This window comes from Drosophila teissieri, chromosome 3R, assembly GCF_016746235.2.
Source record: "Drosophila teissieri strain GT53w chromosome 3R, Prin_Dtei_1.1, whole genome shotgun sequence".
NCBI classification, from domain to species: Eukaryota; Metazoa; Arthropoda; class Insecta; order Diptera; family Drosophilidae; genus Drosophila; species Drosophila teissieri.
Window position 1 is genome coordinate 27,151,497 of NC_053032.1, and position 16,228 is coordinate 27,167,724.

The 16,228-nt window shown below is 44.9% G+C and overlaps 2 protein-coding genes across 3 annotated transcripts; one reads left to right on the top strand and one right to left on the bottom strand.

Moving 5' to 3' along the window:
* The first annotated feature begins 431 nt into the window (after window positions 1–431).
* LOC122620696 (VPS35 endosomal protein sorting factor-like) lies at window positions 432–4,177 on the top strand. Its single transcript, XM_043798291.1, has 12 exons — window positions 432–496; window positions 563–653; window positions 717–830; window positions 891–1,062; window positions 1,120–1,775; window positions 1,836–2,002; window positions 2,061–2,343; window positions 2,401–2,711; window positions 2,774–3,105; window positions 3,164–3,472; window positions 3,530–3,798; window positions 3,863–4,177. Exons 1-12 carry the CDS (start codon window positions 480–482, stop codon window positions 3,968–3,970), a joined length of 2,829 nt encoding a protein of 942 aa, XP_043654226.1. The 5' UTR covers window positions 432–479; the 3' UTR covers window positions 3,971–4,177.
* A 104-nt stretch (window positions 4,178–4,281) lies between these two features.
* On the bottom strand, window positions 4,282–16,169 carry LOC122620698 (PP2C-like domain-containing protein CG9801). 2 transcript variants are annotated; one of them, XM_043798292.1, is made up of 3 exons: window positions 15,850–16,169; window positions 7,168–7,489; window positions 4,282–7,098 (listed from the first exon to the last, which is right to left on the bottom strand). In XM_043798292.1, the coding sequence occupies exons 2-3, from the start codon at window positions 7,299–7,301 to the stop codon at window positions 5,103–5,105; spliced, it is 2,130 nt and encodes a 709-aa protein (XP_043654227.1). In that variant the 5' UTR covers window positions 7,302–7,489; window positions 15,850–16,169; the 3' UTR covers window positions 4,282–5,102. The 2 variants fall into 2 exon arrangements, with proteins under 2 accessions (XP_043654227.1, XP_043654228.1); XM_043798293.1 differs by lacking the exon at window positions 15,850–16,169 and adding an exon at window positions 13,998–14,192.
* Between the last annotated feature and the right edge of the window lie 59 nt (window positions 16,170–16,228).

Sequence of the window (16,228 nt, forward strand, 5' to 3'; positions counted from 1 at the left end):
TCACCCGTTGTTTCGATGTTACTATTTGTCATTCGCCCCGAAACAGCACATGTTCAGTGGCGTAGGCAAAGGGGTTTTGTGATGCCAAAATGTATGTATTTCTTCGGAAATTAATAGTTTTGTTCACTTCAGTAGTTTATATCGTTGATTATTTCCTTTATACTTATTGTAATTTGCATATTTATTAAAGAAACTCTATCTTTAGACTATATTCTACTATTCTCAAAAATACTTATTAAGTAATTCGTTTTTTAATATATGTTACCTATGTAAATTTATATATTATTATTAATTTAATTGCTATTGAGCGGTAATCAAAACAAAAAATAATGAATAGAAAAATAATAATAGAATGAGCTCTAAAGAGAAATCCCTGGAACAAGTACAGTTTCTTCGAAGGGAATCATCCCTCAAGGGCTACGCCCATGCCATGTTGGCAAACAGCTGTCAGGAATGCCGACAACAACAACCACGACGCTATGGCGAACTTGGAATGGTAATTTATTTATTTTCCTACGTAAATAAACAAATAAACCTTCATAAATATTGCACCCGGCTGCAGGGTGTGCGTGCCGCGATGCTACGAGGTCCGGAAGAACCGCCTGGCTGGCCAGACCACGCTGGAGCATCCTCTAAAGCAGCAGACGGTGACGGTGGGTAAATGATACAACGCCCTAATCTCTAAGTGATTCAAATGGAGGCACAATCTTCACCAGGTGGTGGACAGCAATCCCTTGAGCAGAGCTCTGGAGGGCACAGATCCGCTATCGCAGTTTGCACGCCAGGATGATGAGCTCAACGATCCGCTCAGTCAAATGGTCAGCGAATTCGTAAGTAGAGTGCTGCACCGGCCAGGAACGTGACTAAGCTTTTCGCACTCTGATCTGCAGGATCTCAAATCAAAGCGTCGCGAACGGGACCGAACGGAGCCCGAGGACAACACACTGCAGTGGAGCAGCCGACGACTGGGCATCCTCAATCGCTTTACCACCAACGAGAAGCTATCGCTGTCCACCAGCTTTCTGGTGGCATCTGGTAGCCTGGACGGCGGCACCGAAAGCAGTAAGTTCAGGGGTCGGAATTTGTATGATCTTTCCTATGTATTAATCACAATCGTAGTAAAAGCACAAACAGTTGTGGCCGACAAGACAAAGTTTCGCTTGGAGCAGTTAGATCACTTCGACGATGGCAGCATGCGGCACATGATGGATCTCACGCAGCAGGAGTACATTCAGCGATTTGATCAGCTCAAGCAGGAGCTTATTCAGTCCTGGCACAACGATCAGCGAGTTAAGGCTCTGAAGATAGCCATACAGTGTGCCAAGATGCTGGCGGACACCACTGTGCTGCAATTCTATCCGAGTCAGTATGTTCTCATCACTGATATCCTGGATGTTTTTGGAAAACTGGTATACGATCGACTGCGTGCTAAGGCCTCTGGAGATCCGGCAGCCTCGGCGGCCACCTTAGAGCGGGAACGAGAAGCTGCCCGGGATACGTGCCAGAATTGGTTTTACAAGATTGCCTCGATTCGGGAGTTGCTGCCGCGCCTTTACTTGGAGCTGTCGATATTTAAGTGCTACGAATTCCTGTCATCCTCGCGGGAGGAGTATGAGCGCATACTGCAACGTTTAACCCATCAATTGAGGGGTATAGCTGATCCCCTGGTCTCGACCTATGCCCGCTGCTACCTTGTGCGCATGGGTGTGACCCTTACGCCCAATAAGACATACATTAGGGAGAACTTTAGCGATCTGTTCCTCATATATCCTCAGGTGAGAACGAAGAATATTAAACCAATTAATACGATTACTACAAAATAAATGCTTTTGAAGATCTTTCGCTTTGTGGCCCGCTTCAATCTGCATCCGGAAATCGTCACCGCCAGCTCCTACCTACAGCTGTATGCCCCAGCCTTTGACTACATGCTTCTCTGCCTAGTTCACAAAAGCGAACTGCACACGCAGGATATTCTCAATGAGTGCAAGCAGTTGAAAAACAAGTAAGTACATTTCTTTCAGAAGTTGACAAGAAATAATTCGTATTGCATTTATTCGCAGCGGTGCTATTCTGATGTCTATACTAAGTTCCTTCAAATCTGAGTTCATTGCCACGAATGCATTAGAATTTATAGAGCTTATTAATGCTTCCGAAACGCCGGGAATATCCAAGTCCCAGTTGCTGCGCTCGCTGGGAAGCTGCGTTAGCAGCTGTGCTCCTCTGCAGGAGCAGCGGGTAACTTTCCTAAAGGCTGCTTTCGAGACGATCAACAAGTTGACTGATCCCAATGAGTATATAAACTGCGTGGAAACATGGGCCGTCTTTGTATCGCAGTATTTTACGGTCAGTTTTAAGTATATATATTAATTGTAATCAATGATGCTTAAATCTTTTTATCAGATACACGAGGTAAACAGATTGCTCGGAGAACTGAATACGCGAATGTGTCTTGGCAAAGCCTATGAAAAGCACTATTCCCAATTGCAAAACATTCTTAGTCGGATAATGCAAAACTATCGCAGCATTGAGCTGCTGCTGATACAGCCCAACTTTCTGCCCTACTTGGATCTCTTCCAGAAGGAGTCGGTGCGTGTCGAGGTATGCAAAAACATTCTCAGTTTCTACAAACAGAATAGCGAGCAATATACCTGCGACGCCGTTGTAACGAACGCATTGATGTATCTTGGAAAGATCTTGAACGATTCTGTGAAGTGAGTACTGCAATAATGGTAAAATAATATTTTATAATCTAATTACACAACTATTTATTCAGTGCTTTGTCCGTGGATGATGAACGTCGCCAGATATCTCAGCTCATCAATGTGTTTATTCACAAAGTTCACTTTGGAAACGACGTGGAGCAGCAACTAAGTTTTTATGTAGAAGCTCGCGGCACGTTCAGCAATCTGGATGCAGTCTACGTAACTCTGGTGCATGCGGCCTGCAAGTTGGCCACCCGAAACCGTTCGAAGTCAACAGGCTTCGTTAAGGCCTGCATCGCCTACTGCTTCATTACCATTCCCAGCATTGAAGCTGTCCAGCAGCAAATGAACTTGTACTTACTATGCGGACAGCTGGCTCTGCAGCATCTCTGTCTGGGGCAAGGCTAGTATAAAATCAATTCTGTTTGACCTTTTTATATAAATTAATTTCTCAACAACAGCTGATGCTTGCTTTGAGGCCGCATTGCAATTGGTTAATGAGCTGCCCGCAGCCACGGTGGACTTCGATGGCAAGCCCCGGAGCTTAGAGCCTTTCCTTGTCTCGTATATGTGTAATATCCTGGCCACATTGATCGTGGTACCGGATAGTCCGGAACAGGGCGTCCTCTATTTTCTTCGCCTTCTGCTAGAAGTGGTGGGCAGACATAAATTCAAAGCGGACAGCTCAGCGCCGAGTATCATTTATCTGCATTCCCTCGATATGCTCTATGTGCAAAGTCTGGAAAGGTTTCCCTATCATATAAAAGGAGGTAGGCTAAATGACTACAAATGATATGCCGGTATCGCTCACCAATGCTTTTTTACAGTGGTGTCCAATGACGATTTATACGGCCACGATCCCAAATTCTTGCAGGAGGTAAACAATATGTGTGCTCAGGTTGTTGATGCCATCCTTATGCAGCTGAAATCGTTGGGAGTAGCGCAGCAGCAAAGATCGCAAGCGGAGCTAGCCCTCGAACTTTTTCTAAGGATTGTGAGGTACGCTGACCTGCAGAGGGAAACTATCGCTCAATTGGCAGTCAATCTGTGGCTCCTAGCCAACAAGGCGCAATCACAATTGGATGTGAAAACCTTAGTAAGTACCAGTATATTTGTCACCCATGTCCCATTTATTTATTAGGTGTGTTTATCTTTTGTAGCCCCAAACTCTGCGCAGTGTAGAGATCTTATACAAACAAATAAAGGATGTATCAATCACAAGAGCTCAGGCTATTGCCAAATTGCTCCTGCGCATGCGCAGCAGCTGAGAATCGAGCTTGTAAATCCTATGGCTATTTGCTGAGATTATATATTCTTATGTGCATGAATCTTTTACGGATTTGTTGCCCGGTTCTATCCTGCGTTTTTGCTAATTTACCTTTGACGCGGAACCGATAAATTTTGTATTCAATTTCTGTGCAATTACAAGTATGTTATAACGTTTGAAGACATAATTAAAATTTGACCTGTAATGTCGAGATGGTTTTACACAGGTAATAAAACGCATATTTAGTAGATGGTTTCATTCAACTAAAACAACTTTTTTATGGTGTTTGTAAAAGCGCAATTTTCAATGCGTTTACGCAATTATTTATTGCCCAGGCCCGTTTGCCACAGCCCATTTAGCAACTTAAGCTGTGCGTTACCAAGTATATACGCTACCACATTTTAAATTGTATGAGACAGCTGGTGTTACAAAGAGTATATGTTATAAATTCACATCGGAGCACTGGTGTAAAAGTGGCATATACATTGAATTACGAATGAGAGTGTAAAAATACGGTGTACATTTGTGTATTCTTATTATTTTTGGTAGTTTTAAACATTTGAGGCATTTCTGTCGTTTGCAATTTACAAATAAATGGCTAAAAACTATGGCTGACGAATGAGAACACCAAACTAAAATCAACAAACTTAAGCGAAAGCTATATGAATATTGAAGTTACATGTGAGATATATCACCACGTAAGTATATGAGTGTTTATGTAAATATATATATATATATGATTTCAAATGGGTACTTCTTGGTCAAAGATAATAACTATTTTCCGAAGGGTCCTTAGTTAATTATGTGTAGGTTACCTTTTTATTGGTATCGATATAAACTATTTAAAACTATTTAATTATTAAACTTGTACAAAATAAACAACTTTTGCAAAGTAAACAAAGTTTTGGCAAATAATTCAACAAAATGATAACGATATGTTTCTGTACAAAAATAATGAAATTAATTGGCTCTTCTCGCATCAATGTATAAATAAAAAGCCAAAACAAAAACTTCCAATTTATTAGAGACCCTAAAGAGAATTGTTTTTACTTTTAAGTCGGAACTACCCATGCCAGAGATGAGTGAGAAAAATGTATAAAAAGCTTAGTCGGCAGTCTAGCGATTCCTCGATTTTAGAAATTCGTCTCCTTAAACTCCTTGGATTGCAGCACAGGCGATAGAGCTCCTCCATCGCCGTTTTCATTCCCATTATTGTGCTCCTCTCCGCCGCCCACCGTGTACGCCATCACAGTGGCATGATCCAGTTTCCCGGGCAACGCTATAAAGGCGCTGCTGTCCACCACACGTTTTCTGGCCGCGCGATGCTGCATGCGGTTCAGTTGCACCTCGCGCTTGGCGCCATCTGGTCCCGTAGAGAGTTTATAGAAGAGTTCCCTTTGCTCCAGGGTCTTCCTTCTGGCTGACGTAATCATCCTTACAAAATCGATGAGCAAGTGGCAAAGCCTGCGTGCCGATACGCAGGGCGAGAATGTGCCGTTGATGCCGTAGCTGAGCAGATCCTCTAAGCGGTACAGGGTAAGCGCATGCCGCTGAGGACCGGTAACAAGGGGCAGTCCTGAGATGGACTTTGGAATGCGTTGGGGCACCACCGATGGCGGCGGAGCTGATACCAATCCCTGGCGTGGTTCAATGAGCGTTTGGGAGCGCATATACTTCGGCCGACTAGGCGCATTATTAGGCGGACTGCCCGCCTTGGACTGACGAGCTGGCCGCGTGGGTGGAGTCGAAGGATGCAGACGGGCATAGATAGCGGATGCACTCTTGTTCTGTCGTTTGGGTGCCAAGTTGGCGGTCTTGCCATGTCCCGACGTCTGGAGCTTGACATCCGGCGTCCAGGCTTCGGCAAACTTGCCCACCACGGGATCGAAATTGTCGCTGATTCCATCCGAGGTTAGAAACACTATGTCTCCGCTTTCAATGCAGGTCATCGAGAATGTTAGATTGCTCAGCTCCGGCTTGTTGCCATCAGCAGGTCCAAGGGCGCCCAACGCATCGCGCATGTCTCGCATGGAACTGATGTCGTGGGATGCCTGTGTCAGTTCCCGTACTCCGTGCTTCTTGGAGTACACATAGCCCAGGGAATCGCCAACGTTACACGAGCACACAACATATTTTCCTGGCGCTCCGTCCAGCGGCAGCACCACGGCTATGGTCAGAGTAGACAGGGCTCCGCCCACTTCCAGGATACATCCGTGTCCCTCCCAAAGACTACGCAGCAAACTCACAAAAACCTCCTGGGTCGTGGTGGCCCGGCACTCCAGCGCCTGGCCGAAGACCGCCCGGTCCAGATAGTCCAGACAACCGTGAACAGCTGAACGGGCGGCCAGGCGAGCGCCATCACCCCAGTTGACACCATCTGCCATGGCCATGGCAGCTGAGTCTCCGCGCACTACCATTCCGTAGCAGTCGGCGATGGGATTGCCCATGGGTTCTTTAGTCAGCATGCTGGTCTCGTAGAGGGACACCGAGATTCCGTATGCGAAGTCGCACTCCATGCGCCAGTTCTCCACGCCAGCGATCAAAGCTGTTGGAGCAGAGCCGCCCTGGTTGCTCACAGCTTCGCGGAGCAGACGTTCTCGCTCCGAGTTGGGATCCCCATCCGTCGAGACCTCAGTCTTGGCATTCAACACATTCCTATTGTTCTGATCGCTGTTTGCTTTTCCAGCATCCGTGCCAGCAGTCGCCGCAGCCAGATTGGCTATGCTGCTCTTGGAATTCTTGCGGGAACGCATCCCTGACGCGGGAGCTGATCCGGATGGTTGTTCCGCACTGCTCTGTCTGCGAGGTCCTGCCGGCGGCCGTCCAAATTTGCTGGTAAGTCGTGTTGAGTTCTGTGTGGCCACCTGAACTGGCTGTGTACTCTTTCGGACGCCATAGCAATCATCGTTTTCCTGCTGCGTATCTATGAAGTCAATGTCATCCGCGAAGCTGGTGCTCAAGTGCAGTTTGGAGCGCTTGATGCCGGTGAGCCCCTCGTCGGGACCTGTGCATGCGGCTGTTATGGAGCAGTTTCCAGCTTCGTATGCATCCAACTTGAGAACGGGCATGTCCGTGGGATTCTGGCCATTGTAAATCTCCGGCCCGTCAACAAACTGTCGCTGCATTCGGCTGTCGGTGAAGATAGACGGGTAAATATTTTAGAAACTTTTCCAGGCTTTCCGTTTTCTATTTACTTACCCCTCCAGATATTTGGTTATGAAGCTACCATCATCATCCTCATGCTCGCTGGCCCGCCGGCGACCGTCGCGTGGCTCCGCGATGAAGCTCAACTGGCGGAAGTAAGTGGTGACCTTCTGGCGCAGCGACGGCATCTTTGGCCGAGTTGCTCCCTCCTTCTCGCCAGCAGCAGTCTCCCTCCAATTAGGGTTCTCTTAATTGCCAGAGATGGAGGGGCTAACAAATGGATGTTGGGATGCTGGGATGCTGACCAGTTCGTTCACCTCATCAGTGGCAATTGTTGTGGGAGTCGCGTCACTCCAAACGAATCCAGCCGCCGACCCTGCAAAGAGAGTTTAATTTAGAGCTTCATTTAATTATCAATAAATTATGCAATTAAACGGGGCAGGGCCGACACGATGGAATTACAAGCAAATTGCAGAGGCAGCCGCATAACTGACATCACTCCCTCCTATAAACAGCCTGCTCCTAATGACAGGATGTGCTTTTTAGTTGCCGCAGGCCCTGCATCCTTTCCCTGGCCACACAAAACCCTTCGCTCATCAGGAGCAGGATGTCAGGGGAGGAATCCAACCCTGTGAATGGGCTTTCACCCAACTCATTGCGAATGCAGTAGACACTGAACTGATGCGGACACAGAAATCCCTTCCTTCCTTCGGGCTTCAGATGACATAGCTTTTAGCAGGGTGCTCCTCTGCATGTGTGCTGAGCCAGAGATGCCCATTTGATTCTGTGCTGAACTTATTTTAATTGTTTTGGGTTTAACTATGTACCAAACTCTTTGCTTTCCATAAAAAATATTAATGAAAGCGAAAGCTATACTTTTGGGACTTGATTTATCAGAGGTTCAATTTACATTCAAATGTGAAAGAGACGTACATATGTATATTAAGGACTTTCCAGGATCAAAACTTAAAATAGTCGTCATCACTGATGTGTTGATGATTAATGAATGGACAAACCAACTGCCTGGGGCGACCTGCAACTCCAGCAGATGTTGGGTTTTCAAATTCTGACAGCTTCAAGTTCGGTTTCAACGGAAAGATGATATCATATAGGGGTAAAATAAAGAGAAGTTGGCTGGCAAGAAACACACCGAGATCCGCTGTACAATTATCTAACTCACCGCCGCTATCGCAGACGACTTTTAATTGCCGTGTTAGGGCATTTAACTACCTGATCCATTCTCGTAGACAATGCAACACCAAAGCAGCCTTCATCTCGGCGAGCTTACAATGGATTGCATACACAATAAATGCTAATCTTCAGCAGCAATTGCCGTGGCGATGCTTTTCCTTAGACGCTGTACACAAAACGATTTGTATAAATGATAAACAACAACAACGAAAAAGTCGGCACGGAAAGTAGTTTCGTTGATGGGGGCAATTATTCAAGAGGCCCCTTGTTTTTGCTGAAATTTTCACAAATGCTTCAAAGAAATAAATAAAAATAAGAAACACAATCAACCACTTTAATTTCTGGCACAAGTACTTGAAGTGACAAATGAGTGGTCTATTAAAAACTACCTCGATTAACGGTCAATAGTGTGGGACGTAACGCCTTTCTATGCGCTTCTCATAAAAGGCAGTTAAAGGCACGCGAAAATCGCATGAGCCCTGAACCAATTGTTCGAGTTTCGATGAACTTGAACTGTACGAGTCACGAATCAATCAGCGAGCAATGTAATTCAATTTCAATCTGATGGCCACAAGATGCGCGATTTCTTGGCAATTGCTGGGCACTGATCTGATTGCCACCACACCCGCATTCCTTGTGGCCAGGCATTAAAATCAAACTAACCCACATAACCATTAAGTGCAGGAGTGGGAGATTTCCCATTACCATATCCACATCTCCCAGATACAAATCAAACGAATTGAAAAGTCAGAGCCGCGAGACAAAGTCGATCGTTGGACGAAAGGGCTGGATAGCTGAGTGCCCATGTGGTTACATAGATATAGATGTACTTTCTGTGGATGCATTGAGGCGCAGCCAGCTGTGTGCACTCGATGCCGGTCCAGGCCAATCAATCCGGATGATTGAAAAGGCGGAGGAGGGCCACCTTCACAACGCCGCAAAACAATTCAATTTGGCCGCAACAATGTGCAGCCTGCGATTAAATGTGCAGCCAAAGAGATTACAACTGCAGCACCACAAGAGCCAACATCGAAGCTCAGCCACAAGCGTTTTGTAGTTCCCATCTGGAAGTGCTCCCATTTCTTTACGCCAGCACTCTAGATCCGCTCATCCACGTCAATCAGAGTCGTCATCACTTGACACACAAAGGGCATCTGACTGTGACTTACTGGCCACTCAATTCCCTGAGCTTTTTCGCTTATGAGTACCCATTGTGGGTGCTCACAAATTATTCAAGATCTGGCTTTTGTCCACCTGACGGCACGTGCTGGGAATTTGTATAGGTTTAATAGAGATTGGGAATCTCTGTATTAAGAAGTGAACTTATGTGAGATGCACCCGTTTCTTTTACCCATTTATTCATTGCAGATGTATCATAAACATGTATATTTTATAATGTTTAATTGCATTTTACGTATATATGAATTGACACTCCCCCAAAATCAACAAACAATTCTCTAATTCGTGTGCCGCAATCAATCGACACTTTGATTGGATTTCGGGACCATCGAAATTTTCAACACTTGAAACTAATCAAGCGTGGAAATGGGGAAATAGTAACGAATTGTTGTGAGATCATTGTGCAAGATCTGGGTGGGGCGATCCACAGTGTATAAAAACAACTGAGTAAACATTATCGGATGTGGCACAGATCTCGTGAGTCTTTCGAACTTTGTTTATGCCCGAAAACCAAAATAAACCATTTGGGCTTCCTCCAACTATAAATAGTTGTGTTGGCCTGTATTAATAGCTGCCACCCGTCAAAACAAAATGACTGGGAGCACTTTTCGCTTGAAAAACTCATTTGGCAGGGCATTGAAATGCATTTCCTGGCGACTCCGAAATCAGCTAACTTTTCTGAGTTAATCAGATGCGCGGAATTTCTGTTTACACAGTGGGTTAATTAGATGTGGAGATTGGTTGCTCTGCTCCGCATCGAGATTCTTTTGTGCTCTTTCGGCTTTGTGCATATTTAAAATGTGTGTGGATTTACGAGGGAGAAGTGCTAAAACCCAACGCAAACAAGTCTTCTTCGGGGGTCTGAGCTCAGAGCTCCAACCAAATGCAAACACACCCGTGACATTCAGGGACTGGATGCACTTGAGGCATGTTGAAAGCGACGACCAAGTGACAGCGAGTTGTCTGCAGATTATGTGCTACGTATATGCAGCATATTGTGGAATCTCAAGGTGCAGTTGGTGGGCCAAAGCCACAGTCAAAGAAAGAGTCTTAGCACAAGTCAAGTGCAGCTGCTCAAAGCCGTTTTTGTGTGTTTCTGTTTGGGCCAGACAACAAACAACAAGAAGCTATAAAAGCAGAGACACGAAAGTGAAAATTCGTTGCATTCATTGCGTGTTTCTTCGAAAGAAAGTTGAAGGCCGTTAAGCAGTGGATAGATAGAGCTGTCCGCTTGATTACGAGCTCCCAAATATTTCGATCATTTGGGGCGACCCACTTATCTTACTTCTGACGCCAATTCCCTCTTAATTACTTGATCATTTGACGTTTAAGTTATGAAGCTATAAATAGCGAAGTATATGCTCTTACTATTCAAAGACTTCCCTTATGGAAATAACTATATATGGAAACAAAACCGGTTGCATTAACCACAGGCACGAGTCAAGTGCCGATTCAACCGCAGTAAAGGCAATCCTGGATAAGAAATACATGCCTCATTTTCATTTCCTCATTTGCAATTTTTTCCATTCGAGTTCAGGCTTATCAAACCGCATAAAAATAAAATATTAAGAAGCAAATGCAATCAAAATAAATGGGTTCCCCAGCTCAGAGTTCCAACCATTCTATACTGCAAACTGAAAAGCTTCCCCCAATATTTGACCATGTGTTGACTCATTGGACAAGCCGTCAGCTGCATAAATAATGCATTAGACCAGGCCCCAGGACAAAAAAATACCCCCATCGGGCCAAAGTGGAAGCAACACGGCCTGGGGCTTCATTAAAATCTGGCAATTAAAATGTTTTACATAATGTAAACCGCACGAAAACAATCACTAAAGAGTTCCTTCACCTCGCCAAATGGCGTCGTGAATATGAAGGAGGAGTTAAGGAGCGAGTCTCGCTTCCCGGTTTCCAAAACATTTCTTATAAATTGCCACCTAATTGGCGTGTTCAACATTGTGACCGTGCGTGGTACGCCTCATTTCCTGTTGCAACAATTTGCATTAATGGGGTCTCATTCCACAGATTCACTTCGAGATCTCCCCATTCGAATGCGAATCTATTCCCGTGACTGCAGCTCGGTGCCATTCAATTGACGGCGCGATGAAATGGAAAGTTAAGATCCCTTTGGGGGCTTGGATGTGTGTCAAAAGTTGAGAAACATCCTTTGTTTTATGTGCCTTCCATGTGCATTCACACTTAACGGCAATGCCAGGACCTAAGACCACCCCAAAACCCACCCAGTTTTCCTCCACTGCATTTCCGCTTGCATGTTTTCCCTTGTTTTTCCGCTATTGGGGTCGCGCCACTTGGCCCGCTTTTCAGCCACGAAAAACTATGCTTGAAGAACTTGCCACAAGCCGAATACAATAAACTAAAACTGGGGCAAGGCGATAGAATTCGGGCCTAGAGAAGCAATATCAAAGGAGTGCCGGGGCTTATGTGTGGTATTAAGGGTAAATTACCTCTTGGACTAGCTGGTAAAGTATCGAACCACCCTCACACAAAACACTAAGTATGATTGTTTTTAAAGCCATATAATTACGGAGTAGCAAAGCCATTCCTATGCCATTCGACTAATTGGTTGATTTTTTGTATTTTTCTTTGGATTTCGCAAACATCTGGCGGAAAGTTGAACTCCACACACATTTGGCAAGCCCACAAGATAATTTGCATAAATTGAATTGAAGTCTTTACATGTTGGCCAGGTAGCGACAGCTGTCGTCGACTTATGTAGGACTTATATGCCACTAATCCTGCATGAATAAATTAAATGGGAAGCCTCAACTAAGTCTGTCTGGCGGCGGATGGGTCTTGGGTTTGGCCTCCGCTGCAGACTTCTTGTCAAGCATACAAATAAGTGGAATCCGAACTCCTGGGCGCTGTCACTCTATGCAAATCTAGCGAAATCAGTAACCAGTTGATGTAGGATGAAGGAGGGACGGTGGACGGTAGACGGAGGACGGTGGAGGGACTTTCGGGGCACTCAACTCACATATTAAATTAAATGTGGATGGCAACAAAGACAATTCAAACGGAGTCAAGGCCCGGGCCAAAGAACTGCGGCAAAACAAAGAAACAAACACCAACTTCTCGACTGCCCCGCAGCAATTGAGCAACCAACGAGCCACTTTGTCCGCCCCAGATACCCCGCCCACATCCCAGCCCCTGTCCACCCGTGAAATCTGTTCCCCACCTCCACCTCCAGCTGCCTCCAGATAATATTGCAGTGTTCGGTGTCAAATGGCTGCCCACTGACGGACTCCACGGTTTGTCAGGTGCCATGGTTGTTCACCTACAGTGGAAGTTCTTGAAAGTGGAGCTTCTTTCCCTAATAAAGAAATTGCCAAGATACTTTTCGTTAAGTGCTTAAGAGCAAGGAGATACTTATGGGTTTCACTTACTATAGTTTGCAAAAAAATACTGAAAGACTTTCCATCGGATATGTACCATTAATCATGTGAAGAATGAGTGAATAATTGTCTTCAGAAAGGAGTGCACCACAAGGAGCTCTTACTGTACAAGACCTTGCAGCGGGTTAAGTGACCGATTGGCTGTCAGTCCACGAACAACCACCCTCACCTCTCCGACTTCTAGTTTTAATTTGAACTTTATTCCGTCTCGTGTGGTGGCCAAGCGCTTTGGTGGCTCGCTTAGTCATATCACTCGGCTGACTAATCATTGGAGGCGGAGCGTGCTTGGCGAGAAACCTTAAACCCCAGATATACCCCTTCTAATGCCAATCCATTTACCGAAATCTCCAAACCGAAACCCCACACAGCTGCAAATTCAATGAACTTTTGCTGCTGTTGACTGTGCTGATTAATTGGAAATTGGCAAAATGTTATTTATTTTCATGCGGCTGGTCTAGCCGAGAAGTGGATGCTTTTCATCAAAGGCACAACGTTCTATAAATGTTCCCAGGCAAATTGGTTTTAATGAGGCGGAAACTTTTTCGGTTGAGCTCGGATTTTTGCGGGTTTTGTGGGATAGAAGGAGCAGCCACTTATCGTACCCGATTGGCTTCAAACAAACATGGACATACTATACTGAGACAACTTCTTCAGTGGCTCGCTAATGCATTATAGAAGAATGAACTCCTTTGCCCGCACGGCCGAGCAAACAAACTTCAACTTTCCCGGACCAACTGCGTCATAAAAGAGCCAACGGCAGCGCCATTCGCCATTCTCCATCTCCGTTTCCAGTGAGACAACAAAGAATGGCGGACGCCGGGAAGCAGGAGGAGCGGGAGGAGCAGGACCTGGGAAACCCGCCAGTTGTGGATGGAGCGCAGACAGAACAACTTCATACAACCCCATCCCCTGGGAAAGAACCAGACGGCAGCGAGGAGTCTGTGTGCCTACTCCTCGGCAGCTCGCAATGAAAAGAAGCCGGCGAAAAATATATAAAATGGAGAAACAAAATATTTTCCCAATGTGCATGCATAGTTCAAAGTTAGTTTCAGGCATCTCTGCACCACAAAACTACACCACACTCCCCACTACTTTACTTACAAGAAGAATTGTGAAAATTTTCTGGTTGCCAAGCGAAAGTGATTGAATTCCTAGGGATTTTGTCGGGCGCCAGTTGAAAAGGAATTTACGATATGTTTAAGGGCCGAAGTTTCCCCAAAAAAAGTTTGGTCTTGATATGGGTTTGGTATGGGGTGTATTAAAAAAGAAAAATGTTGAAAGTTTTTGAAAAAGAGATTAACAATGATGTGTGATACTATGAATGCGTGTTTTGTTTTGGAGAAGTTAAGACTCAATAAAAACTTCAAAATGTATAGTAATGAGGGTGACGATGGTTATATTATGCAAAATAGTGTTGGGTTTTCGTGCAGTGCGATTCCCTCTTTCCAATTGAAACTTCTGATAAAACTAAAGATTACTTATCTAATAAACCAATTTGTTTGCGACTGGTCTACAGCAAAATGGTGACCATACTGATGCAATCGCTTTGGAAGTGTGGTAGGTAATCCCCGTGCTCAGCCGGAAATCACCCTCAATAAGAAGTTTAGATAATCTTAGATACGGTATCTGCTTGTTGTTTGCCACATGCAACTACACCCTGGATTCTAAACTTAGTTCCCCCAAAATATCTGACCGCGTTGTCCCCTTAAATTTACAGCTTATATCCGGCATGTTTTTGCCCCCTTTTATTTTTGCCGCAGTTGTGAAAAGGACAGACCAGAACGAGTTGAAAGTTCCCATTGGCATGCCCAATCCAAGCCATCCTGTTCCCTTATTCCGTGGCCTCTTTTTTCCATTCTCCGTAATTCCCAGCCAGGCGCCATCACGTGTCGGGTTTTCTCCAAGGTATTGGGCTTCGTGGGGAATCGATTTTGTGGCCTGACGAGCCTGTTATCCTTGGAGCGAGTGCTTTCGGCTTGTTTCAGGACATAGCAATTGCCTGCTGCATGTCCAAAAGGCTCAAATTATGCTAGCTACATACACTGAAAGCCAATTTAAACTGCAGTTCAAGGAAGTCAGCCAAGATAAGCTACCACTCAGAAAATCCAGTTTAAAACATATTGTGGGGTTTAATTCTTAATCTATTGATGTTAAGGGGAATATGTATTTTGGTTTGATAAGATGAAGGTTATATCGCATTTCTCTCAGTGCACGAGTAGCGGTGATTGCGCAAAGGAGAAGGAGGAAGCATCCATCATATGCAACTGAAGTTGGCAGGTAAAAATGGTATAAAAAGTGAATAACTGACATTATAAGTGGAAAAGTTTTTGCCATTTTGCCATACTTTTGGACTGCGTCAAAATCGACTGCCTGCCAATGCTACCGAAACCCAATAAATTAGCAAGTGTTCCCCATTTGCAAATTATTGCCTCTTTTTACAGTCATTACTATTAGTTAGTTTATAATTTTGTGGTTAACAAAGCGCTAAAATACGCCAAACGAAAAACAACACCAGCTATTAGCACAGTTTCGAAATACGATAAAGCTTGAAAACCGGTTATTGCACCAACGAAAGCTGACTATTGTTGTTCTTTTTTCGGTTGTTGTTGTTGTTGGTGGTGGTGGAGCAGCTGAGATTTCGCAGCTGCCCGTGAAGTTGAAAACGAAAATAAGAGAAAAAAACAAACGACAGGTGAATCAACAGCGGTTCAAGCGCCCAACCCACCCACAATTTGATGTGAGGACGGGGGGGAAAACAAAAAACAGGAGAATAAAGACGTAAACCCAGTTGAATGGAAAAATCAAGGCGAACGAACGAACACACACGGAAGCAAAAGCACAAAACAAAAGGCGACAAAAACACGTCGAAGGCGGCAAAAAACGTTGAAGAACCCAAAAATCAATAGAACTTCGAAATATCCATAGCCATGTAACACAGTGCATATTCACTTACAATAAGTGTGCTTTCCTCTTCTGGGTTGTTTTCTTTCTTATCGCTGCTTTACATATGTTGGCGCCACTCGTAATGGGAAGTATGTACGTGCGTGCGTTCCGTTGGTGGTGTGTATAAATATTTAACAATTGCCGGAGGGTGGTTCCACCGCCCAGAAATCTGCCCTTCTGAATGGATTTCGGTCCGAGCTCTGTTCAGTTCAATTCAGTTTAGTGTGTTGCACTTCAAGTCTGATTTAGTTACCAATTAATGTCACTACGAAATGGAACTGCTAACGTTTGTTTCGTTCGCTCTGCCGCGGACCGAACGTTTCTGCTCCGATTTGAAATTCGAAGTGAGAATGGCCCAAAGAGATAGAGCTGAGTTAACCACTCTCGAT

Excerpts from the sequence above, each read along its gene's own strand:
- LOC122620696 (XM_043798291.1), top strand. Across the intron at positions 1,063-1,119 it reads GGACGGCGGCACCGAAAGCA|TAAAAGCACAAACAGTTGTG; the intron begins GTAAGTTCAGGG and ends TCACAATCGTAG. Across the intron at positions 3,799-3,862 it reads AATTGGATGTGAAAACCTTA|CCCCAAACTCTGCGCAGTGT; the intron begins GTAAGTACCAGT and ends TATCTTTTGTAG.
- LOC122620698 (XM_043798292.1), bottom strand. The coding sequence starts at position 7,301 with ATGCCGTCGCTGCGCCAGAAGGTCACCACTTACTTCCGCCAGTTGAGC. Across the intron at positions 7,099-7,167 it reads ATAACCAAATATCTGGAGGG|CCGAATGCAGCGACAGTTTG; the intron begins GTAAGTAAATAG and ends CTTCACCGACAG.